This window comes from Bufo bufo, chromosome 4 (assembly GCF_905171765.1).
Source record: "Bufo bufo chromosome 4, aBufBuf1.1, whole genome shotgun sequence".
NCBI classification, from domain to species: Eukaryota; Metazoa; Chordata; class Amphibia; order Anura; family Bufonidae; genus Bufo; species Bufo bufo.
Window position 1 is genome coordinate 253,205,226 of NC_053392.1, and position 24,754 is coordinate 253,229,979.

The window sequence follows — 24,754 nt, forward strand, 5'->3', positions numbered from 1 at the left end:
TTTGTCCCAGTTTCTTTCTGGGTTTGAAATCTTGTCCTTACGTGGATTTGTGTCTGCAATATATTTCCGCTGAAGTCACACTAGGTGTAGGAAATGGGTGCAATGTGGTTTTTTTGGGTGTAAAACAGTAATTGAATTCATGTTAGAATTGCCCTATCCAGGTCAAGGATCAGAGCTCAGGTGAAAGAAATTTCCAGACATACTCACTTTTTCATAAGGAATTTGTTAATTGCCTTCTGTTTCCTCATTAATTGTACAATCTTGCGATTGAGGTAGACAAATAGCGCACCTCCAAATCCACTAGCGATCCTGGAGGAAAAAAGCTCAGTAGATCAACAAGGATGCAAGCTAAAAAAGAATGTGAAAGAATTTGGAAAGAAATACAATGTTGACAATACAAAATTTCTGAGGATTGGTGGGAGTGCCAAAAGCTGGACCCACTCAGAAGAGAAGGTGATGGCATATCAAAGCTATATTCATATCCTACCTACATGTTCCACAGCCCTGTACATAGATTACAATCACATCTGCAGAGGTGGCAGATTACATTCTAGCCCAGCTCTGCCCATGTCAGTATTCAGAGCTGGTTGGCACTCTTACACTGGTGTGGTGCTTGTGGATTGGCAAATCCAACAGTGGTAAAGATGCATTCCTGGGACTCGCTACTACTCATATATCTATGTTACAGATATTTTACACTCCAGCTGAGTAAATCCGTACAGCATCTCCCGAAAACCAAGGTGTTGTGAATATATAGCTCCCAATTCCCCACAAACAGGATCCAGGACTTCAGGAAGGGGGTAAAAACGATCAACTTTATTGATGGGTGGCCACAGCTCAGCATTTTATTAAGTCCTCCAGCAAGAGTTACTCCCACGGGGCCCTTGTGGGGAACAGGCACACAAAATACAGTGACCAATCAATATACAGTAAGCTATAACACACTCCCACATGAACAGTAAAATCTCTCCTCTCTGTCCTGGAGATAATTGGATAAAGGGGTCGGACATAGTTCCATGCGGTCGATGGCCAAGACCATTGTGTTTGCTAAATGTATCACCGGCAATATCCATTGTGTTTGCTAATGTCCATTGTGTTCGCTAACTGCGTCACAGGCAGATGAGGTGGTTTGTGTACATTTAAAGGGCGAAATAGGGTTAACTACATGAACAGCAGACGAAATACAAGAGTTTGGGCATTCCTAAAACAAGGGTTTTCTCACAAGGGTTTTTTCCCTTTAGTGCCCCTGACACAGTGTGATGCCTCCTTAGTGCCTTCTCCACTACGCAGCCAATAAACGTGCGGGGAAGTAGTGCCACTCACTGTAATGCCGTAGCCATGTTGGCTACTGGCATTACAGTGATTGGATGGCCAGAACGCGTCATCGGGGTCTATATAGCACCCGATGACACATGGTTCGGCTCAGACTTAGTCAGGGTGAGCTGCAGCAGAAGGGACAGATAGTGTAGGGAGAGGATTTTTTTTTTTTTTTAGGGAGTTTTAAGTGTTGAAAGGTGTTAGAGACCCAGCAGTCCTTTTAAGAACTATTGTTTTATCTGGCTGGGAAATATATTAGCGCAACGTGCACTAAATTGCGTGCAATTGTTTGGCTGCGACTTTACCTGCGCTACATCTCCTGTATAACGTTAGCCGCTGGTGACAGCAGCGACATTACCTGCGCTACATCTCCTGTATAACGTTAGCCGCTGGTGACAGCAGCGACATTACCTGCGCTACATCTTCTGTATAACGTTAGCCGCTGGTGACAGCAGCGGCATTACCTGCGCAACATCTCCTGTATAACGTTAGCCGCTGGTGACAGCAGCGACATTACCTGCGCTTCATCATCTGTATAACGTTAGCCACTGGTGACAGCAGCGACATTACCTGCGCTACATCTTCTGGATAACGTTAGCCGCTGGTGACAGCAGCGACATTACCTGCGCTACATCTCTTGTATAATGTTTGCGCATCCTAAATATCTGTGACATTCAGTAAAATTTTTTCACTGCTGGTGACAGCGAAATTACCTGCGCTACATCTCCTGTATAACGTTTGCGCATCATAAATATCAGTGACATTCAGTTTAATTTATTTATTTATTTTATTTATTTATTTAATATACACTTACAAAACCTGTGCTACTGAACGTGTGACATACTTGCATATATACCATTTAATATGCTCAAGGTAAGCAGTAAGGGATGGGGAAGTGGCCGTGCTGCTGATGGTGCACGCAGAGGCTGTGGGCCTGGGCGCGGTGAAACTATGCCTGCTGCCAGAGCACAAGAAATACACTCATCCATGATACCTAGCTTCATGTCCCAGTTTGCAGGGTGGAGCAGGACACCACTCTCAAAGTCACACCAGTGCAACCATGTGGTCGGTTGGATTGCGGCAGATAATGCTTCCAGTCGGTTAAGCACCACCCTGTTATCCACAAAGTCCAGTCCCAGTAGCCAAGAGTCTGGTCAACAGAATCCTCACCCTGATCCTCCTTCCTCCCACCATGGAGAGTCTTGGCAAACAAGTGATCCCACACTCGGATATTCAGAGGAGCTCTTTTCATCGCCATTCCTTGATTTGGCCCTCTCGCCAAGCCCGCTTGAAGAGGGACATGAGGAGATCTTGTGCACTGATTCCCAAACTCTTGAGCATCCGCAGTCAGAAAAAGATGACGGTGGGGAACGGCAATTAGTGTTTCACGAGGTAGATGATGATGATGAGACACAGTTGCCAATAAGTCAACCGCAATTAATGTCTCACGAGGTTCATGATGAGGATGAGACACAGTTGTCAATAAGTAAAGTTCTTGTTAGGTCAACAAGTTAGGAGGATGACCAGAGTGAGGAAGTGGAAGAGGAGGTGGTGGACGATGAAATCACTGACCCAACCTGGGAAGGTGGCAAGCCGAGCGAGGACAGCAGTACAGAGGGGGAGGGATCTGCAGCACCTCAATAGGCTGTAAGAGGCAGTGGGGTGGAAAAAGGGAGAAGGCGGGCCACACCAAACAGGCCCGCAACTGTTCCCCAGGGCACCCCTTGCGAAAATCTCAAGGGGTAGGTATTTCGAAGTCTGGCGCTTTTTTGAGGAAAGTGCGGACGATAAAAGAATTGTCATTTGCAACCAGTGCCATACCAAAATGAGCAGGGGCGTGAACACTAGCACCCTCACCACCACCAGCATGATCCGCCACATGGCCGTATGCCCGAGTCCACAATCAGTGTCTTCGAGTCACACCACTGCCTCCTCTTCCCCTGTGTTACATGCTGGCCAATCCCCTGTCCAAGACGCAGGCCCGGATGCCTCCCGCCCTGCACCTGGACCTTCGCAAGCACCATCAGCTAGTACATCCACTTCTGTGTCCCAGCGCAGCGTACAGATGTCCATAGCCCAGGCCTTTGAACGAAAGCGCAAATACCCAGCCACCACCCACAGGCCATAACACTAAATGCGCACCTTTCCAAATTGCTGGCCCTCGATATGTTGCCATTTAGGCTTGTGGTCACTGAGGCTTTCTGCAGCCTGATGGCAGTGGCGGTCCCTCGTTACTCAGTCCCCAGCCACCACTATTTTTCCTGGTGTGCCATCCCCGCCTTACACCAACATGCGTCCTGTAACATCACCCGGGCCCTGACCAACGCAGTTATTGGGAAGGTCCACTTAACGACTGACACATGGACAAGTGCTTTTGGCCAGGGACGCTACATTTCCCTGACGGCACACTGGGTGAACGTTGTGGAGGCCGGGAGCGAGTCAAACCTGGGATGCCACAGGTGCTACAGACGCCAAGCATTGCGGGCCCTACTTCTATCAGGATTTCCGCCACCAACTACATTAGTGGCTGCAACCCCCCCCCTTCTCCTCCTCCACTTCCACCTCTGAATTCTCATCTTGCAGCACCAGTCAGCCATCAGTCAGTAGGCCTTTCTGAAACTAATTTGCTTAGGTGACAAACAGCACACCGCCACAGAGCTGTGGTAGGGTATAAGGGACCAGACAGGCTCTCGCCACTTATCCTACAACCAGGCATGTTTGTGTCTGATAATGGCCGTAACTTGGTGGCGGCTTTGGAGCTCAACAAGCTCACACACATACCATGCCTAGCCCACGTGTTCAACTTAGTGGTTCAGCGCTTTCTCAAAACTAACCCCAATTTGCCTGAGCTACTGGTGAAGGTGTGCCGCGTGTGTGCCCATTTCCAAAAGTCATCTACAGCTGCCGCTGGTCTGGCAACGCTGCAGCAGCGCTAGCAATTGCCAGCTCACCGACTGTTGTGCGACGTGAGCGCGCGCTGGAACTCCACGTTCCACATGTTGGCCAGGCTTTGTGAGCAGCAGAGGGCAGTAGTGGAATAGCAGCTGCAACATGGTCGTTGCCTTTCCAGTCAGCTTCCGCTCTTCACAAGCGACGAGTGGGCATAGAGGTCTGACCTCTGTGAGGTTTTACGCAACTTTGCGGAATCAACGCAGATGGTGAACGGCGATGCCACTATTATCAGCGTAACCATCCCACTTCTGTGTCTATTGAAACGCTCACTGCTCACAATGAAGGCGGACGCTTTGCATGTGGAAGAGGTGGAAATAGGGGAAGACAGTGCACAGGGTGATAGCCAGGCCACCCTCAGTTCGTCTTCTCAGCGCAAATTGGATGATGATGAGGAGGAGGAGGAGCTGGAGTCGGTTGCCTCCGCTAGAGGGTAGTACCCATAGCAGGTTTATTCCATCTGTTCAGCGTGTATGGGCCAAAGAGGATGAGAAGATTCAGAGTCATCCTCCTGATGAGTCTTGTCTGTTGGGACTTTGGCACACATGGCTGACTTCATGTTATGCTGCCTTTCCCGTGACCCTCGCGTTATACCTGTAGTGGAGAGGACTAGTAAAATGATGCAATACCAGAAGGTCCTTGTGGAAAAATTGCTGGCAGCAGAGTACATAGTTCCTTGGGCAACCGAGGAGGGGAGACAAGGGAAACACACAGCAGTTCCAACAGAGGCAGGGCAACACTCTCCAAGGCTTGGGACAGTTTCATGACACCCTGCCAGAACCCTCAACCTGATGCGCGGCCTAGTGTCAGGGAAAAGTTTTGGAAGATGGTGAAGGAGTACATAGCAGACCGTGTCAGCGTCCTCAGTGATCCCTCCGTGCCTTACAACTATTGGGTGTCCAAGCTGGACACGTGGCACGAACTGGCACTCTACGCCTTGGAGGTGCTGGCCTGCCCTGCTGCCAGCGTTTTGTAAGAGCGGGTATTTAGTGCTGCTGGGGTCATAATAACTGATAAGCGCATCCGCCTGTCAACTGAAAATGCTGACAGGTTGACTCTTATCAAAATGAGCAAGGCCTGGATTGCCCCTGACTTCTCTACTCCACCAGAGGAAAGCGGCTGAACATAAAGGCACCTTCAAATGTGGCTTTTATGGTGTATTGAATACACTGTATTCCCATGCACCCCTTCAACCACTAAAAAGGGTATATGGTTCAATCTTCCTTTTCTCGTCCTGCTCCTCCATCATATCAACATGCTCATTAGGCTGCCCTCGCTCCTAACGTTTTAGAGGGTCAGCTCAGCAGCAAACCCTCACCCCTAATTTTTTAGAGGGTCACCAGCAGGCCCTCGCCTATAATGTTTTAGATGGTCAGATCAGCAGCAGGCCCTCGCACCAAATGTTTTAGAGGGTCAGCTCAGCAGCAGACCCTCACCCCTAATTTTTTAGATGGTCAGATCAGCAGCAGGCGCACGCCCCTAATGTTTTAGATGGTCAGCTCAGCATCAGACCCTGACCCCTAATGTTTTAGAAGGTCAGATCAGCAGCAGACCCTCACCCCTTATTTAGATGGTCAGCTCAGCAGCATACCCTCACCCCTAATTTATTAGATGGTCAGATCAGCAGCAGGCCCTCGCCCCTAATGTTTTAGATGGTCAGCTCAGCAGCAGACCCTCGCCCCTAATGTTTTAGATGGTCAGATCAGCAGCAGACCCTCACCCCTAATTTATTAGATGGTCAGCTCAGCAGCAGACCCTCAGCCCTAATTTTTTAGATAGTCAGATCAGCAGCAGGCCCTCACCCCTAATGTTTTAGATGGTCAGCTCAGCATCAGACCCTGACCCCTAATGTTTTAGAAGGTCAGATCAGCAGCAGACCCTCACCCCTTATTTAGATGGTCAGCTCAGCAGCATACCCTCACCCCTAATTTATTAGATGGTCAGATCAGCAGCAGGCCCTCGCCCCTAATGTTTTAGATGGTCAGCTCAGCAGCAGACCCTCGCCCCTAATGTTTTAGATGGTCAGATCAGCAGCAGACCCTCACCCCTAATTTATTAGATGGTCAGCTCAGCAGCAGACCCTCAGCCCTAATTTTTTAGATAGTCAGATCAGCAGCAGGCCCTCACCCCTAATGTTTTAGACGGTCAGATCAGCAGCAGACTCTCACCCCTAATTTTTTTGATGGTCAGATCAGCAGCAGGCCATCGCCCCTAATGTTTTAGAGAGTCAGCTCAGCAGAAGACCCTCACCCCTGATTTTTTAGATGGTCAGATCAGCATCAGGCCCTCGCCCCTAATGTTTTAGAGGGTCACCAGCAGGCCCTTGCTCCTAATGTTTTTCAGGGTCACCAGCAGGCCATCAATCATCATTTTTAAGGGTGTGTATGATACCCTCCCACTACCTGAACAATTGTACCACAATGTGAATGAGGCTCCATTATGTGACATACAGGTTGTATCGGAGTGCCTCTTCCTTGTAATTTTTGGCAGCACTTTATATACAAGTAAATATACAGGAAAGAATGTTTCCTAACAATTTTTCCTCTAAAATCGATTTAATCTTCGGTTTTGTGCGTATTATTGTCAGTCTGTAAAAGTGGCGTACTACTCGGACAACATCGTTCCCAGCAGTGACCTAGGAGTCCAAGATGCATCCAGACATCCTCCCCATGCTGTTCCCGAACAATTTCAGTGGTGTTTCCATCAATTTCTGACCTTTTCCTATGAACCAGGCACCCTCCCCTCTTCAGAGCAGGGGGTGCCTGGTTTAATGCTCGGGTTCTCCCATTGACTTCCATTGTACTCGGGTGCACGGTAGAGCACCCGAGCATCCCAAAGTGTTCTACTCGAGCACCCGAGCACTTTGGTGCTCGATCAACACTAGTGAATACACCAGTTACTTGACAAAAAATGTGTCCACTACCCATTCACTTCCATACACCACCAGGGATGTTCCTATTAACCCCTTACTACCAATTACCCAAAGATAGTATAATATGTAGTAGAAGGTTTCTACTGAGGACAAGCCACAAAAATCTGCAGCAAAATCAGAATGTGCTATCTGTGGATTTTGCTGTAGATTTGTCCTTGAATTTGACACAATTTGCATTGCAAAGAGTGAAATCAGCAAAAAATTCTGCAACATATGTACCACACTGTATATACGCTGTGGATTTTTTTTTATGTTACTTGAATGTGATTCTAAACAGGATTTCAGAAAACATCCTGTCCCAACAGGATGTTCCCCATCTATGTACCTTGTTAGGACATATGGACCTCATAGAGGGTGTCTCCTGCTTGTTGTCCTTCTACCACAGAATGGAGCTGCTGCAAAAACTAGAGAAATTCCTTCTCTGACTGACCTGGTGCAAATGTGTCTTCCATTATTTGAATACATTTGCTCTACAGAACCAAACCTAAACAATCACATCTGGTCACTGGGGATTCAGCAACCAGATCTGTGGAAGTCAAGCTTATCGACAGAATGCTTGCTTTAGGAAAGAGGTGGTCTAGTTGGGATTACTCATTTAATGAACATGTGTTTGGTTGCCAAAATAAAAACTGCATTATTTGCTCTATGTACTCTACATTATGATTTGGGGAAGAGTAAGGTCATCAGAGTGGTAGAAGGGGCATTGGAATGGCAAAACAAAATTAAGTCTGCATGCACGGCTTTCCTTAGGCTGGCTTGAGTTTATACCCAGATGTGTAAATCTGCAAGACTGACATTTAGGATAACAACTGAACATTTCAGTAAATTCCTCTGTTCATGGGTGGAGAAAAATAAGTGGGAAGTGTGACAATTTAGGATGTTTGCCAGATCAGATTGGATTGCATTCCAGCCCACCCCAAAAAACTGGTCAATGGGACATACAACAATACTTTTGTTTTTGCAGCTGCTCACAGACAGAGTAGGCTTCGTTTTATATAAGAGGAACAAATGTAGCCTCTTTCTTTACCAGCCCTTTGCGTAGTTGATTCCACGTGGCTTTACGCTATAATCATACCAGTAACTAATCAGAGTAACAGAAAAACTGCTCAGACATTTAGAAAAAGAGTATATCAGAATAATGGGTCATAAGTGGAAAGAGTGTTTGGAATAATTAGGCTTTAGGGCAAGGGTACTCAACTGGCAGACCACAGTCCGAATCCTCAGAATGTAGAAACAATTGAATACAATGGTGAAGTAGGGAGCCATCAGTACCCTGCTTCACCATTCCCTGCTGCCCAGAGTTCAGTGCAAGCAGACGTGATGTTTTAATGTCATCGCGCCTGCTGTTCTCAGCCACAAACAGCACAGCGCAGCGCAGACATGCTCCGCTCTGTTCATCGGGGGAACGTCGGGCCATTTAATGGGCTTAACTGTGTGGGGGCCATCTAAGGGGGAAAAACTCAGTGAGGTGGCCCAACTAGGGGACATAACAGAGTGGAGGGCCATAACTCTATGAGGGGGCCACTAAAGGGGGCATAACTCAGAAGGTGCCATCTAAAGGGGCATCACTGTGTTTGGGGCATCTAAGGGGCTATAACTGTGAGGAGGGCCATCCAGGGGACATAACTGTGTGTGGGGCCACTAAAGGGAACATAAGTATGAGGGGGGGCCATCTAAAGGCGCATAACTGTGTGAGGGAGGCCATCTAGACGGCATAACTTTTTGTGGGGGAGCCATCTAAGGGGAGGGTTTTAATCTAAGAGGGGGCATCACTCTGTGTGGGGGGCACTTAAGGGAGCATCACATTGTGTAGGGTGCACTTAAGATTGCATCATACTGTGTGTCAGCCACTTAAGGGGACATTTACTATGTGAGTGGGCACTTAAAGGAAATCACTTTGTTCTGGGGACACTTGAGGAGCCTTGTTATGTGTGGTCCGGCACTTAAGGGATCATCCGATTGTGCAGTGGCACTTTGGGACATCATACTGTGTGGGAAGGCATTAAGGAGGCATCACACAGTGTTAGGGGCACTAAAGGAGCATCACATTGTGTGTGGGCACCACGGGATCACCTTGCTGTGAGGGAGACATCATACTTTGTGGGGGACACTAAAGGAATATCATACTGTCTGAGAGGCACTAAGGGGCGTCATTATTGTTAGGTGGCACTGAGAGGACATTCTTACTGTGCGGGAAGGCACTAAGGGGGCACTATAATTCACACGTCAGTATTTTTCTATAATCCGATTTTCTGTCCGTTTTTTTGCGGATCCGTTGTTCCTGAAAATGTTTCCGTATGTCATCCGTAAGTCATCCGTTTTTTGCGGATCCGCAAAAAACGGAAACATGTATAAATTTCAATAAGCAAATAAAGTTGTTTGGATTTCTTTAAAAAAATAAAATAAAATTAAAATGTAATTTCCAGGAACGGATTCCGTATAAAACGGATGACATACGGAATGACATCCGTATGTCATCCGTTTTTTGCGGATCCATTGACTTTGTATTGTACCAGGATCCGATTTTTCAGGAAAAGAATAGGACATGTTTTATATTTAAACGGACATGCGGAACGGAACAACGGAAACGGACAGCACACATTGTGCTGTCTGTTTTTTTCCAGGACCCATTGAAAATGAATGGGTCCAGATCTGGTCCAGATCTGTTCCAGAAAAAACGGAACAGATCAGGAAAGAAAAAACGGACGTGTGAATGGACCCTTACTGTGTGGTTTTCAGAAAGGGGATTAGAGGTGTGGTCTATTGTAAGAAAACATTTCTGCAGCACTACATGCCACTGGTGGTGTCCCTCCATTTTTTTGCGGCTCGGACATTCACCTGACGTCAGAACCAGGTATGTGGACCTTTACAAAATGTCCTTGAGTATCCTTGCTTTAGGTTAAGACCACAGATAGTCTCTTCTGATGCAAAATGAACTAAAGAAATGACTGATACTTACCCAATTACAGCAAATGCTGGAAGTTCTTGGAGGTCAAAGGGAAAGTCCAGGCGAAAACGGGTTTTAAACAATGCAGTGATCGTCTCTGCGAGGATAAAGAACAAGATAGAGCTGAATGAACATCAGTGAAACGAAGAGCACAGAGAACATGGTCAAGTGATCGACATAAGTGGCTTCATCAGGAGGGCTCCCCCAAGCAATCCTTTGCCTATGGAAATTAATAACAAGACAACTCATGTCACTAACCACACAGTGCCAAGGTTTTTATTAGAACAGTGCATGCTAGAAGGAGTAAGTATTGCGATATGCAATTGGTCAGAACGTGGGCACTATTCCAGCAGCGGCACCCCTTGTCATTGTGTATCACAGACAAATTCATCAAATGCCTTACAGCAATGGTGACAGTAAGTATTTCATGTGCTTAGCCTCCCTCTGCAAAATATCTCATTATAATCATCAGTAAACCAAAGATCACACATGTCACACATATACCAGAACACTTATTAGTGCTCATTCACACTACCACTAGACAGGTCCATTTACCTATACATTTTTTTTAACCAAAACATTGGAAAGGATCACAACGGAGGTAATTCAAAAGTGGTAGCAGGATAATTGTGCAGAAGAATCACAGTGACAGAAATCCCCAGCTCAATATAAAGGGACCGTGGTGTCTTTACTTTGGGAATATAAGGACCTTCATCGCAAGCAGCTTTTGACTGGTCTGACATTTTTGTTGGAGTTCCTTTTTGAACCAACTACTGCGTCTCTTCTGGTTGACAACAAACATCCACACATCATAAATGACTATATCAGCATCCCCAGTGGGTTTGCCTCCTGGTGATACCCATACTGGTATTAATTCATTTATTTACCTTGCCCTCTCATGCCATGGCTCAAGTCTACCTGCCATGCATGCTACCAAAAGAATTTGTGTTCTGAGCCTCACATTTGCTTTGTTTACTTATATTAAAAGTATATAACAGAAGGAGGCGGCTCTCCACTGGTTTTCTGGAGAAGGTGCTCTTGCTCAATTTGACTCACCCTAGTCAATTTTGGAAGTAGATTTTAAATAAAGTATAGATGAGCAGGCACTCTATTTATGGGCTCATGGCAGGCAATTTTATTAAATATTAAAATGGAGTATGATAGGCATAAAAACTCACAAAATGGCAACAATTGAATACAAGTAAATATTCTAGCAGCAGTACAGTATCAATATATATAACAATTCATAAATAACAGTAGATAAATAACGATTGAAGGATAATAGCAGATATACGCAACATTAATATTATATAGATATAAATATAAAGTGCAGGATTATCCTTTAAAATGAAACTGGTGGAATATAGTTCAATGTAGCAATCCCCATGTAATGTGATCCACTTTGTTCAGTGAACAATTGGCTGTATGATATAGCAGCAGTGTTCAGTTTTGGCTGTTTGAGCGCAACTGTGATTAGTCACTGAGTGACTCTTTAGTCTTTTTCTTCTCTTCTTATACAAAAAGATGCGGTCTCATTTTTATAGTGCACATTAGGATGTTTTACTCACGGTTCAGCTGTGGATAGAAGCGGCGTCCCGCTCTTGTTCTAAGTACAAACTGACTTTTCTGGTTCGGGACCTCCGGTAATAGCTTGCTTCAAAAGTCGGCGTGCCACATGGTATGGCGGCGTCTCTGTTCAATGTTTGCAACGCCCCTTCAGTATTTCTGTCGCCTTATCACTTTTTTAGCTGCCGGGGTTCCGCTTTCTAGGTGTTCGTGAGTGTCTTTAGATGCAGTTCCTCCTGAAGCGCTCCAGTGATATAATTCCAGTGTTCATATGCTTGTTCACCCAAACATGTTTCGGAGCATAAACTCGCTCCTTCCTCAGTGGTCAAGCATATTGTTCGTCATGATTCCCTTTTAACCTGTGTCGGTCTATCAGAAAAGCCGGATTTTAATCCGGAATAGTGTCTTTATTAAGTCCATTATATGAATTGCCCCTGGTTGACGGACGACGGTGGTTTCTGTTTTAAATCAGTAACCCCGTCTTCCCTTAACTAGGGGTCCCCCACAAAACAACACAGGATCTAGAAGTTCATATACATCTTTAGAAAACTTATATATATACCTACTTTATAAAGTTTATATGTATATTTATTTTATAAAATGCAAAACTGATTTTTATATGCATAATTTTCATATTTTTTATATATTTTATAACTCATAGCCTATATCCGTTCATGGCCATATATGTTTCTCTCACTATTGACATGTCCCCTGATATTTTATATTTTTATAGTGATATTTTATAGCGATGTTTCAATATCTTTTATCTTCCTTAAATAAAAATGTATATTTTTATACTTACAAAATGATTATATATGATACTAAGAATAGGAGCAACTAATGAACGATTCAAATATCTTCAAATAGAGAATGACAATTCATATAATGGACTTAATAAAGACACTATTCTGGATTAAAATCCGGCTTTTCTGATAGACCGACACAGGTTAAAAGGGAATCATGACGAACAATATGCTTGACCACTGAGGAAGGAGCGAGTTTAAGCTCCGAAACATGTTTGGGTGAACAAGCATATGAACACTGGAATTATATCACTGGAGCGCTTCAGGAGGAACTGCATCTAAAGACACTCACGAACACCTAGAAAGCGGAACCCCGGCAGCTAAAAAAGTGATAAGGCGGCCGAAATACTGAAGGGGCGTTGCAAACATTGAACAGAGACGCCGCCATACCATGTGGCACGCCGACTTTTGAAGCAAGCTATTACCGGAGGTCCCGAACCAGAAAAGTCAGTTTGTACTTAGAACAAGAGCGGGACGCCGCTTCTATCCACAGCTGAACCGTGAGTAAAACATCCTAATGTGCACTAAAAAAATGAGACCGCATCTTTTTGTATAAGAAGAGAAGAAAAAGACTAAAGAGTCACTCAGTGACTAATCACAGTTGCGCTCAAACAGCCAAAACTGAACACTGCTGCTATATCATACAGCCAATTGTTCACTGAACAAAGTGGATCACATTACATGGGGATTGCTACATTGAACTATATTCCACCAGTTTCATTTTAAAGGATAATCCTGCACTTTATATTTATATCTATATAATATTAATGTTGCGTATATCTGCTATTATCCTTCAATCGTTATTTATCTACTGTTATTTATGAATTGTTATATATATTGATACTGTACTGCTGCTAGAATATTTACTTGTATTCAATTGTTGCCATTTTGTGAGTTTTTATGCCTATCATACTCCATTTTAATATTTAATAAAATTGCCTGCCATGAGCCCATAAATAGAGTGCCTGCTCATCTATACTTTATTTCAAATTTACTTATATTAAGCCTATATTCCACCTGTTAGACATCTGATGTATGTATGTAACCTACCACCTTCTGTTCACCAGTGTGACCTACCACCAAACTAATAACCAGACCTGAGGGAAGCTACAGTCACTTTTAGTAAAACATAAAAACACTATTTGGTACTAGAATGGTGCTTTATGCCAACTATACTGACACACAGCAAGTTGCAATTCATTATGTTCTTATGTTTCTTGACTTGATTTTGGAAGGTATTGGCTTTCCTTGTGGAGATCCAGTGAGTGCATGGATTATTACAGGTAATGATCCCCAGGAAAATTACCTGTAAGTTGGATCTCTGCAAGGAGACTCTGTATCTTCCAACAGCTGCTTCAAGAGCATCTCACTCAGCCAACCAGAACCCTACTCTGGACCGATAAGGGGCAATGGCAGAAACCGTGCCTCCTATAGATGGGTATCTCTGGTTTGTCTGAAGCATCAAGGGTCATTAATGGGTGGGACACTAACCTACAGTGTAGTTACCTGTACCTGGCACATGACAGACAGCTTTCCTACTTCTGGAGAATAGCGGGTTTCCCGGTACTTGGATACTGATCGCCTATCCTCATCCTGATCAACAATATCAGACCGGTGGTGGTCCAACGGCCTGCAAATTCAACGATCAGCTGTTTCGGGCAGCTGCCAGTGCTGGAAATTATATTGTGGATTAAGCTAGAAAGCACAAGGTTCTGCCCACTGTATAGTGGCTGTGTCAGGACACTGTAGATCAGCTCCCATTCAGGTGAACGGGTGCAGACCAGCAGTACACGGCTCTGGAAACTACACATTACACAGAGCCTTCTGTCACCCTATACGTTCCGGCACTGTGGCTGCCTAAAACAGCTGATCGGTGGGTGTGCTGTGTGTTGAACCCCCACAGATATGGTATCCTGAGGAAAGGTCATCAATATCTAACAACAGAAAAACCCCTTTAATTTACATTTGGCAAGTTATGCACTAATAGGCTAGGCCCTAATCCCAAAACTGTTTTGCATACATCTCATTCTGGCAATGTTTACCTTCATCTTTGTTCCATACGGCGAGAACGCGAAATATAAAAGCACTAAAGGTAGCCGCAAAGAAACCCCGCCAGTAATTTCTTACAGCAAAAAACGTGGAGGTGACCTCAATGCTAAACAGGACCCCTAGATTAGAAAGAAGGAGAAAAGTAATGAATCAATATAACCTTACCAGGACCTAAACATACACACCTAAAAGTTGCACGAAATTCTACCTTTTTCATAACAGAAAACATGTATTTGAAAGAAAAATGACACAGAAGGTTCAACCACTAAATCGAATCCAGTATTATTAAGACAATTCTACACTCACTTCACATCTCAGTGCAAAGGTCGCCCTTTTACAAGTAAGTAAGGGAAAATGAGTTTATGGTTACATTTCCAAACCGCCAATGTATTTTTCATTGTTATCATTACATAATTATAGAATTAGGTAAATGTCACGCATATGCTTCAAGCAGTCTGGATCTTCCCACTCACAAATAATTTACATTCTCGTCACGAGCCTTTCCCATAGCTTGTCTCTTCTCCCGGATCCCTATGAATCACTCAACCCTCTTACCTCCAATAGGGGCAGCGAAGCAGCACCCAACTCCAACAGCACAAGCAGCAGCCAGCATCTCGATGTTCCGGGACTCATTCTACCATGCAAAGAACAACAGCAATATCAGACAGTCTCTGCTAGAAAGTCTACGTAAGCTGCACAGATTCGCAATGTAGACGGATTTCAACGTGTCTGTTGTCTGCTAAACATAAGACTACACACCACCACATAACAACTATTTATCAGGTTTAGCTGGAGATTCTACAGTCAGTACATTGTGACTCACAGCACTCTTAAAGGGGTTGGCGCATCTCATACATTGCGGGCATATCGCTAGGCTATGCCCCCAATGTCTGATAGATGTGGGTCCCCCGTCTGGGACCCGCACCTATCTCTAGAATGGAGCCCGCAAAGTGAAGGAGAGCCAACTGCGCACGCACGGACGCTCTCCAGTCATTTCTATGGGAGTGGCGAAAATAGCAGAACAGCACCCTTGGCTATTTTCGGAAGTCCCATAGAAATGAATGGGAAGTGCGCCGCTGAAGAGCAGCCACCGGTCCATTCACTTCTATGGGGCTGACGGAAATAGCCGAGCAGCACTCAGCTATTTTCGGTGGTTCTGGCTGCGCATGCACGGTCCACTTTACTTCACTTTGTGGGCTCCGTTCTAGAGATAAGTAAGGGTCCCAGTGGTGGGACCGATACCTATCAGACTTTGATATGCCCCCAATGTATGAGATGGGCCAACGCCTTTAATGAAGTAGGGCAAGTAGGATTCCAAAGCCATGGAAAGTCATCCTACTGATAAGCTGCAGCAGGACTATGGTGGGGCTGGAGAAAGTGAATGGCAAGAGATTAAACAAGGCAGGGTCACAAAAACCTTCAATAATCCCCATAAGGGCAATCTGTAGTGAGTGATGCTGATATTACCTAATCAATCCCATTGAGTTATTAATTCCCTGCCAACAGCATATGACACCAACACTTCAGTAGGGTCACTTGTGCAGCTCTAGCTCAATACTTCCACAGCTACAGATGTGTCCACTGCTACCTGTACACTAATTTTGTTAAGAACCCCAATTTCCCATGATACAAATTTAATATATAATCTGGTCAAGCTAGCAAAATCCTGGAGAAGATGCAATTCACATTACAACCACTGGGTGGCTACATATAGACAGGGACAGACATATTTTCAAATCTGGTCATCTCGTTCCCCACATCTTAGGACATAGCAGGACACAGCTGTAAGTCTCATAAGACTGTCATTAGAAATAAGATTTAGCAGTACTTGTTTCTGAATTCTGTCATTTCTCCTAGTTACGGAAAAGGTGAAAGCCCATGGAAAATGACGCAAGCTGTTACTGGCAGCCAGTAATAGGACAGTGACACCATTCTGCATAATAGCCCAGGTCTGCTTCGTGCACCAGAAACTCTTCCACGAGAGTAAAAAAAAAAAAAAAAAGCCACTGGGGAGCGTCACCTTATGTACTCACCTCGTATATTCCTCCAAAGAGAGACATGAACTTGCTGAGCAGAGCAGCGCACATACTGGCAACATGCACAAACGGGCCCTGAGGAGATGAGGAGGAGAAATGTCAGCTTATATTCAGCCACTGATACATAATGTAAGTGCATGTGCTGCGCTGGCAGATCGCTTCAGACAAATAAATGCAGTCTTGAATTACTTTTGCAGGTAATTTGCCGATTCTGCATGCGTCATTTGTGCTCGGTGTGTTGGTATTAGCAGCTGCATTTATCTGTCAAGCATGATGCCCACCGCTCCCTGCACATCTGCTAAGGGCTCTTTCACACTTGCGTTGTTGGGATCCGGCGTGCACTTCCGTTGCCGGAGGTGCCCGCCGGATCTGTAACACCGCAAGTGAACTGAAAGCATTTGAAGACTGATCAGTCTTCAAAATGCGTTCAGTGTTACTATGGCAGCCAGGACGCTATTAAAGTCCTGGTTGCCATGGTAGTGGTGGGGAGCGGGGGAGCAGTGTGCTTGCCGCCCGTGCGGCTCCCGGGGCGCCCCATGCGCATGGATCGCGTGATCCATGCAATTGCGTGGTCCATGCGCGTGGGGCACCCTGGGGCACCCCGGGGGCCGCGCGTGCTGCTCCCCCGCTCCCCACTACACTTTACCATGGCAGACAGGACTTTAGCGTCCTGGCAGCCATGGTAACCATTCAGAAAAAGCTGAACGTCGGATCCGGTAATGCGCCAAAACGACGTTTAGCTTAAGGGCCGGATCCGGATTAATGCCTTTCAATGGGCATTAATTCAGGATCCGGCCTTGCGGCAAGTGTTCAGGATTTTTGGCCGGAGCAAAAAGCGCAGCATGCTGCGGTATTTTCTCTGGCCAAAAAACGTTCCGGTCCTGAACTGAAGACATCCTGATGCATCCTGAACGGATTTCTCTCCATTCAGAATGCATTGGGATAATCCTGATCAGGATTTTTCCGGCATAGAGCCCCGACGACAGAACTCTATGCCGGAACAGAACAACGCAAGTGAAAGAGCCCTAATACCATCATCTCCCAGTCACTGGTGATGCAGCCGTAACATTGGCTACAGATCATTAATGATTCATGTGAATATTAGCCCCCACCAGTAGCAGTTTAGTGTAATTGTTTTTTCATGAAGAGGCGAACTCAAAAGCGCAAATGTATTCCACTGTAATGGGCCCTCCACGAAGAATACAAGGAAAATGTATTGTGGATGGATAGAAGAATAACGTGTTCATTACATCTAGAAGCCACATCCACAGAAGTGTTAATTGTAAAACTAAGGCTATTTTCACACTAGCGTTTCTCTTTTCCCGTATTGAGATCCGGCAGGAAATCTCAATACCGGCCAAAAACGCTTCTGTTTTGTCCCCATTCATGGTCAACGGGGACAAAACGGAACTGAACAGAATGCAATGCTCCAAAAAGCATTCCGTTCCGTTTGGTTGCGTTCCCATACCGGAGAGCAAACTGCAGCATGCAGCGGTTTTCTTTCCGTCATGGAATGCGGAGCAAAACAGATCCGACATGAACCACATTGCAAGTCAATGGGGACCGATCCGTTTTCGCGGACACAATAGAAAACGGATCCGTCCCCCATTGACTTTCAGTGGTATTCATGATTGATCCGACATTGCTATTTTAAAGATAATGCAACCGGATCCGTTCATAACGAATGCAGATGGTTGTTTTATCAGTAACGGAAGCGTTTTTGCTGAGCCCTGCCGGATCAGGCAAAAACGCAAGTGTGAAAGTAGCCTAAAGCTGGTTATACACAAAAGCTAGCGGTCAGCCTTCTCTGTCACCACAATCTTGGACTATTATCTGAGGTAATACATAAGTAGGACTACAGATAAGTGTAACGCCGCAGAGTGGCATTACCACTTCTGCACCCTTCTACTATCTTTAATGGACTAATATAATGTAATCTTATGTATTTATTCCAGGTCCAAACAATGTGCATTTCCTATTTTGCAACTGTTATGTTCAAATGTAATATACAGGTATATAGAATGGAGCTTCCCCTTCCATTCTAACACCCCCCTCTGTGGTGTGGTGGGTGTGTCTCACTTGCTGCAGGGAGGGTGGAGACTAGTTAGTTAGAGTTAGTCTAGCTTACCCCCTGCTAGGGAAAGGAAGCAAGGGCTGGGCACGTCGCCATTTGATGTGCCCACGCCAAGCCCTGTATAGGCCAGCTAGAGCACCTTCAGCTCTGTTGGATGTGGAGGCCACAGCTTGAAGCCTCTGAAGCCAGGAGTAAAGTTCACTGGACCAGTCTAGAGTCAGACTACAGAGAGAAGTTGCAGCACGCAGAGAAAGCTAAAATATACATCTACCCTGCCAGCACAGCAGAGCCAGAGAGCAACAGATGTAGTAGAGAGGAGTTTGCCTGCCAAAGTTAATGCTTACACCTGCTGGAACCAAGATAAAGCTTGTAAACTGTTTGGAGAAACGTTTATTCAAGTAAAGCTGCTTTTCAATTTCATCGTCTGGTCTGGACTTAATTTATTCCATCACCCCCTTCATCAACAACCCCCTTTTCATTGCTTCGGAGCCAACGTCTAGGGTCCAGCATATCCAGGTAGGAGCACCGTGACACGTGCACAAAACATTAAGGGACATTTAGGCCACCCTATACCACTCTGGAATTCCTACACCTGGACACCATCCACTATATCACTAAAAGGGGCCCTGTGCCCTTGTTGCTTCATTGCAACTGGCGTCAGAAAGCAAGTACTAGTTCTCTGGGGAGGGGCCCTGGGGGTAGGCGCCCGCTGCATAAGGAGTCTAGATTGCTGTTTTTTTGTTTCTTGCCGCCCCCTGGTCATGGGCTCTCACAAGCGGTCCAAAACGGATCAGTTTTGCCCTAATTCATTCTAAATGGAAAAGGATCCGCTCAGAATGCATCAGTTCGCCTCCGTTCCGTCTCCATTCCGCTTTGGAGGTGGACACCAAAACGCTGCTTGCAGCGGTTTTCTGTCCGTTCTAGTGACGGATCCGTTTTCTCTGACACAATAGAAAACTGATCCGTTCCCCACTGACTTTCAATGGAATTCATGACGGATCCGTCTTGGCTATATAAGACATAATACAACCGTATCCATTCATGATGGATGCATGCGGTTGTATTATTGTAACGGAAGCATTTTTGCAGATCCATGATGGATCCGCAAAAAATGCTAGTGTGAAAGTAGCCTTAGTACAGGGGCCTGTGTTCCCCATTTGAATGGCGCATAGTTGGGCATGTGCATTCTATGAGACTAATAAAGCATTCATCTAACTCTGGACTGGACGCCTCAAAGTTTGAAAGGAGTAGCAGTACACATGCTTTTCTGCTGCTCTATTCAAATGGGGGACATGGGACCACCCTTTCTGATGATCAGTAGGGGTTCCACAGGTTGGACCCCTTCTGATCAGATTAACTTTTGTATGATAGTAAATGGACGTACTAGGTAAATACTGTTTACTGCCTAAATAAAGTACGTTAAAAACACTTTATTTCATTTTATTAAAAAGTAATCTCCACAAATAGGCTGATAGGGTAAACTGGAACTGATTCAGAACCAATAATTATGCTGGTTCCTAAATAGACCCTACCACAAGAACTCCTTATTGTGTATAGGACTATGGAAAACAAAGGAACACTCCTGTTGCAGTCCTAAGAGTGTATTTGCACTAGTCCCTCAGGGCTGCAGTCCCTATAGACAGTACGTACCCTATTTCTGTATAGGACCAATATGCAGGAGGAATGTTCCCTATTGGGGCTCAAGTAACGGGAAGAGAGTCAGCCTTCATGTATCAAATATATCCTGCAGTGCTAATGCTCGACGCGTTTCCCTTCCGACTTCTGTCGGTAATTCATCAGGAGCATTGATCTAAGTGTCCGGCCGAGACTATACACTGCGACCCTGATGGTGGGTAGGCAGCAATCACGCCAGTACACTTGATCTAATTGCTGACTATATAACTTGATTATAGACGCTGCACGCCTCTGATGGCGTGCGTGCAGCAAACAACGAGCCTCCCGGCACTGTAGTGGCTGTGGAGCACGCGAGGTATGCGCTGGTTTAAATGGAGATGGCTCCTCCCCTCTCACTGCCAAGCCTCTGACAGGCATCCAATAGGCGTCCAACCGCTCCCACCGGCCACACCTCCTCCTGCCGTCATCACTTGCTTCTGACAGGCAGCCAATCTGTGCACGACCCCTATCGACGGCCACGCCTCCTCCTGTCGTCATCCTTTGCTTTGGCAGTGGGGAGTAAGTATTATGGTGACGATTGCTAGGGTTCTAACTAAACGGGGACATGGGGCCCATAAGATATCTCCAAATTTGGATAAAACTGATGTCTATAAATTGGAACAGGTCAAACCATACCTGCCATAGACAGTGACCCACATTAGACAAAAATGTCAGTCACTACCTCTCCCACTAGAAACGTAATGGAACAAGTTGGCTCCTGTCTCTATGTCTGGCAGGTAGAGGAAGATCACAGGTAGGGGGGACAAATATGGGGGACAAACAGACAGGATAGACGGGAAGGCAGAGGATGTACAAAATGCACTGAATAGTGAAGGGCAACACTATTCATTCAATAAAACATGCGAATGAAATAGCATCATTAGGACCCTTTGGTTTCACTGTGTTCAGCGTGAAAATCCACTGCGCTTCTTTTCTGAGGAGGAGTGTGTCTACATCTCCTCCCCTAGGTGGTGGTCGCACATGTTCTATCCCCTGAAATTTAAAACAGTCTGTCGTCATGGGGTGATTGGCTGCCACATGTTGCGCAATAGGGGTATCACCGTGACTTCTGATCTTCAGTAAATGCTCCCCTATGCGTCTCCTAAATTCGCGCTTCGTTTTCCTTACATAGTGTAATCCACAAATGCAGGTCGCGAGGTATCAAGTTATATAGTCAGCAATTAGATCAAGTGTACTGGCGTGATTGCTGCGTACCCACCATCAGGGTCGCAGTGTATAGTCTCGGCCGGACACTTAGATCAATGCTCCTTATGAATTACCGACAGAAGTCGGAAGGGAAACGCGTCGAGCATTAGCACTGCAGGATATATTTGATACATGCAGGCTGACTCTCTTCCCCTTACTTGAGCCCCAATAGGAAACATTCCTCCTGCATATTGGTCCTATACAGAAATAGGGTACGCACTGTCTATAGGGACTGCAGCCCTGAGGGACTAGTGCAAATACACTCTTAGGACTGCAACAGGAGTGTTCCTTTGTTTTCCATACTCCTATACACAATAAGGAGTTCTTGTGGTAGGGTCAATTTAGGAACCAGCATAATTATTGGTCTGAATCAGTTCCAGTTTACCCTATCAGCCTGATTACTTTTTAATAAAATGAAATAAAGTATTTTTAACGTACTTTATTTAGGCAGTAAACAACCCTTCTGATCAGACACTTATCACCTATATCACCGGTGATGTTTTAGCATTAGTGCAGTAATATCATGGTTATGCTGTTTAAAACTGTCCACAAATCTCTTTCACCTATTTAAGTGATGATCCCACGCCATACCAGCTAGCTTCACTCTATACTGATACTTCATTATGCCTCCCTAATTTATTACTTGACTCCTTCCAATACAATTCATCCCCCTTCCATATCTAAGCTCTGTAATCTACATCTTAAAGAGGACCTTTCACTTGTAAAAACGATGTGAACTAAGTATGCTGCCATGTAGAGCGGCGCCCGGGGATCTCACTGCACTTACTATTATCCCCGGGCGCCGCTCCGTTCTCCCGTTATGCCCTCCGGTACCTTTGCTCCTTAAGTTATAGTAGGCGGGTCTTCCCTTGTCCTGTGGGCGTCTCCTTCTCCTAGGCTGCAGCGCTGGCCAATCGCAGCGCACAGCTCACAGCCTGGGATTTTTTTTTATCCCAGGCTGTGAGCTGTGCGCTGCGATTGGCCAGCACTACAGCCTAGGAGAAGGAGACGCCCACAGGACAAAGGAAGACCCGCCTACTATAACTTAAGGAGCAAAGGTACCGGAGGGCATAACGGGAGAACGGAGCGCCGTCCGGGGATAATAGTAAGTGCAGTGAGATCCCCGGCGCCGCTCTACATGGCGGCATACTTAGTTCACATAGTTTTTACAAGTGAAAGGTCCTCTTTAAGTTTTCTAAATACCCTTTCGTCCAATTACTTTTGCATGACACATATCCCTAGAGGCTCTGCAGTCAATACAATAAGATATGGGTGGGGCATTACTTTGTCCCTATTTTCAGTTTAATATCTTTCACGTTGCTTAAAGGGTTATCCCACAAAAAGTACTTATTACTTATCCACACTGATAAATGTTGGTCCCCAGTGATCTCAAGAATGGAGGGGACCCTCGTCTCCATTCTGAATGAAGTAGTAGTACACATATAGGTCCACACCCCCGTTCCCTTCTATGGGACTGACGGAGCGTTGTCTATTTAGGATAGGTGACAAATACTTTGATGGATACTTTAAGGAGAGTGACTAAACTGATAAGGGGCATGGAGGGTCTTAGTTATGAAGAAAGATTAAAAGAATTACATTTATTTAGTCTTGAGAAGAGACGTCTAAGGGGGGACATGATTTACCTGTACAAATATATAAATGGGCCTTACAAAAAATACTGAAAAACTGTTCCATGTAAAATGCCCTCAAAAGATAAGGGGGCACTGCCTCCACTGGAGAAGAAAAAGTTCAGTCTCCAGAAGCGTCAAAGCTTCTTTACTGTAAGAACTGTGAATCTGTGGAATAGACTTCCTCAGGACGTGGTCACAGCAGGAACAGTGGACAGTTTTAAAAAGGGTTTAGACGTAAGTAATAAAAGTGACATTAATGCTTATGAAAATGTGTAGAAATCTGAGTCTCACTTCCTTCTGGTATTTGCATCCCCACCTATCCCTTGGTTGATGGACTTATGTATTTTTTCAACCATATTAACTATGTAATTATGTCACTATGTAACTATGTAACCTTTAAGATAAAAGTTTATAGGAACCTTTCCAGGTGACGTGCAAAAGGCAAATATTTTACTAAAGTTTAGCATATATAGCTGCACATTACACAGATGGCATGTACAGTATCTTTCTTTTAAAAAGAGAAATGAAAATGTAATTTATGACTTATTGGCTCTCTAGTCAGTGAAATCTTTCTATTCCGATAAAAATCTGTAGATCCTGCTGCATCATTTACATTGACTTGTACTGAAAACACCTCCTGCCCATGTTTTCCAACTTTTATACCACCCTGACACCACACCATAGATGGACTTTTCTTCCCTCCCCAGGTTTCCTTCAAATCATTACCATGACACAGTACCTTCCACAAGACATCCCTGCAATTTATCATATCTGAATTGTTTCTACCAATATGCAGTGAAACCTCCTTGAGAAGAACACCCAACATTGCATTGAAAACCGGTCTTCCAAGATGCTTGTCCTCACAAAGATGACACCAATATACACAGAAGATAGGGGAGTTAAAAAATCAGTCCCAAAATATTGTGGTCTAGATGGCGGTTTAGTTGATGCTGACTTTGATAAGCTGTTTTGTGTTAAAAATTTTACCATTATCATAAACGAAGTTTGACTCTGTTTGGGGTCCATGGATAAGGACGCCAGGATTGCCTTCAAGGTGACTGATGCACATTCAGTTGGGAGGGGGCAATACTTAGGGCACTTTCACACTAGCATTAAAGTTTTCCGGTATTGAGTTCCGTCCTAGAGTTCCGTCCCAGTTTTATCCTAATGCATTCTGAATGGAAAGCAATCCGTTCAGTATGCATCAGGATGTCTTCTGTTCTGTCCCTTTTACGGTATTTGGCCGGAGAAAATACTGCAGCATGCTGAGGTATTTTATCCAGCCCAAATTCCGGAACACTTGCCGGAATGCTGGATCCGGCATTAATTTCGATTGAAATGTATTAATGCTGGATCCGGTACCAAGTGTTCTGGAAAAACGGATCCGGTTTCCCGGTCTGCGTATGCGCAGACCTTTAAATCTGTGAAAAAAAATAAATATTTATTGCAATGCATTTGTTAGACGGATCCGCAAACAAATGATATCAGTTTGTATACAGATTTCCGGATCCACCAGGCATTTCCGGCAACGGAACTGCCTGCCGGATTCTTCTAACGCTAGTGTGCAAGT

General features: G+C 45.1%; 1 protein-coding gene across 2 annotated transcripts in view; it reads right to left on the minus strand.

The window, feature by feature from the left end:
- Nucleotides 1-24,754, minus strand: part of CLCN2 (chloride voltage-gated channel 2) — a 184,765-nt gene that overhangs the window by 50,434 nt on the left and 109,577 nt on the right. For both annotated transcript variants that reach the window (XM_040428526.1, XM_040428525.1), the window contains exons 6-10: nucleotides 16,597-16,674; nucleotides 15,119-15,197; nucleotides 14,557-14,682; nucleotides 10,158-10,242; nucleotides 208-309 (exon numbers count right to left, since the gene is read on the minus strand). In XM_040428526.1, the coding sequence (XP_040284460.1) occupies nucleotides 208-309; nucleotides 10,158-10,242; nucleotides 14,557-14,682; nucleotides 15,119-15,197; nucleotides 16,597-16,674 (470 nt within the window). The remainder of the gene's footprint in view (nucleotides 1-207; nucleotides 310-10,157; nucleotides 10,243-14,556; nucleotides 14,683-15,118; nucleotides 15,198-16,596; nucleotides 16,675-24,754) is intronic.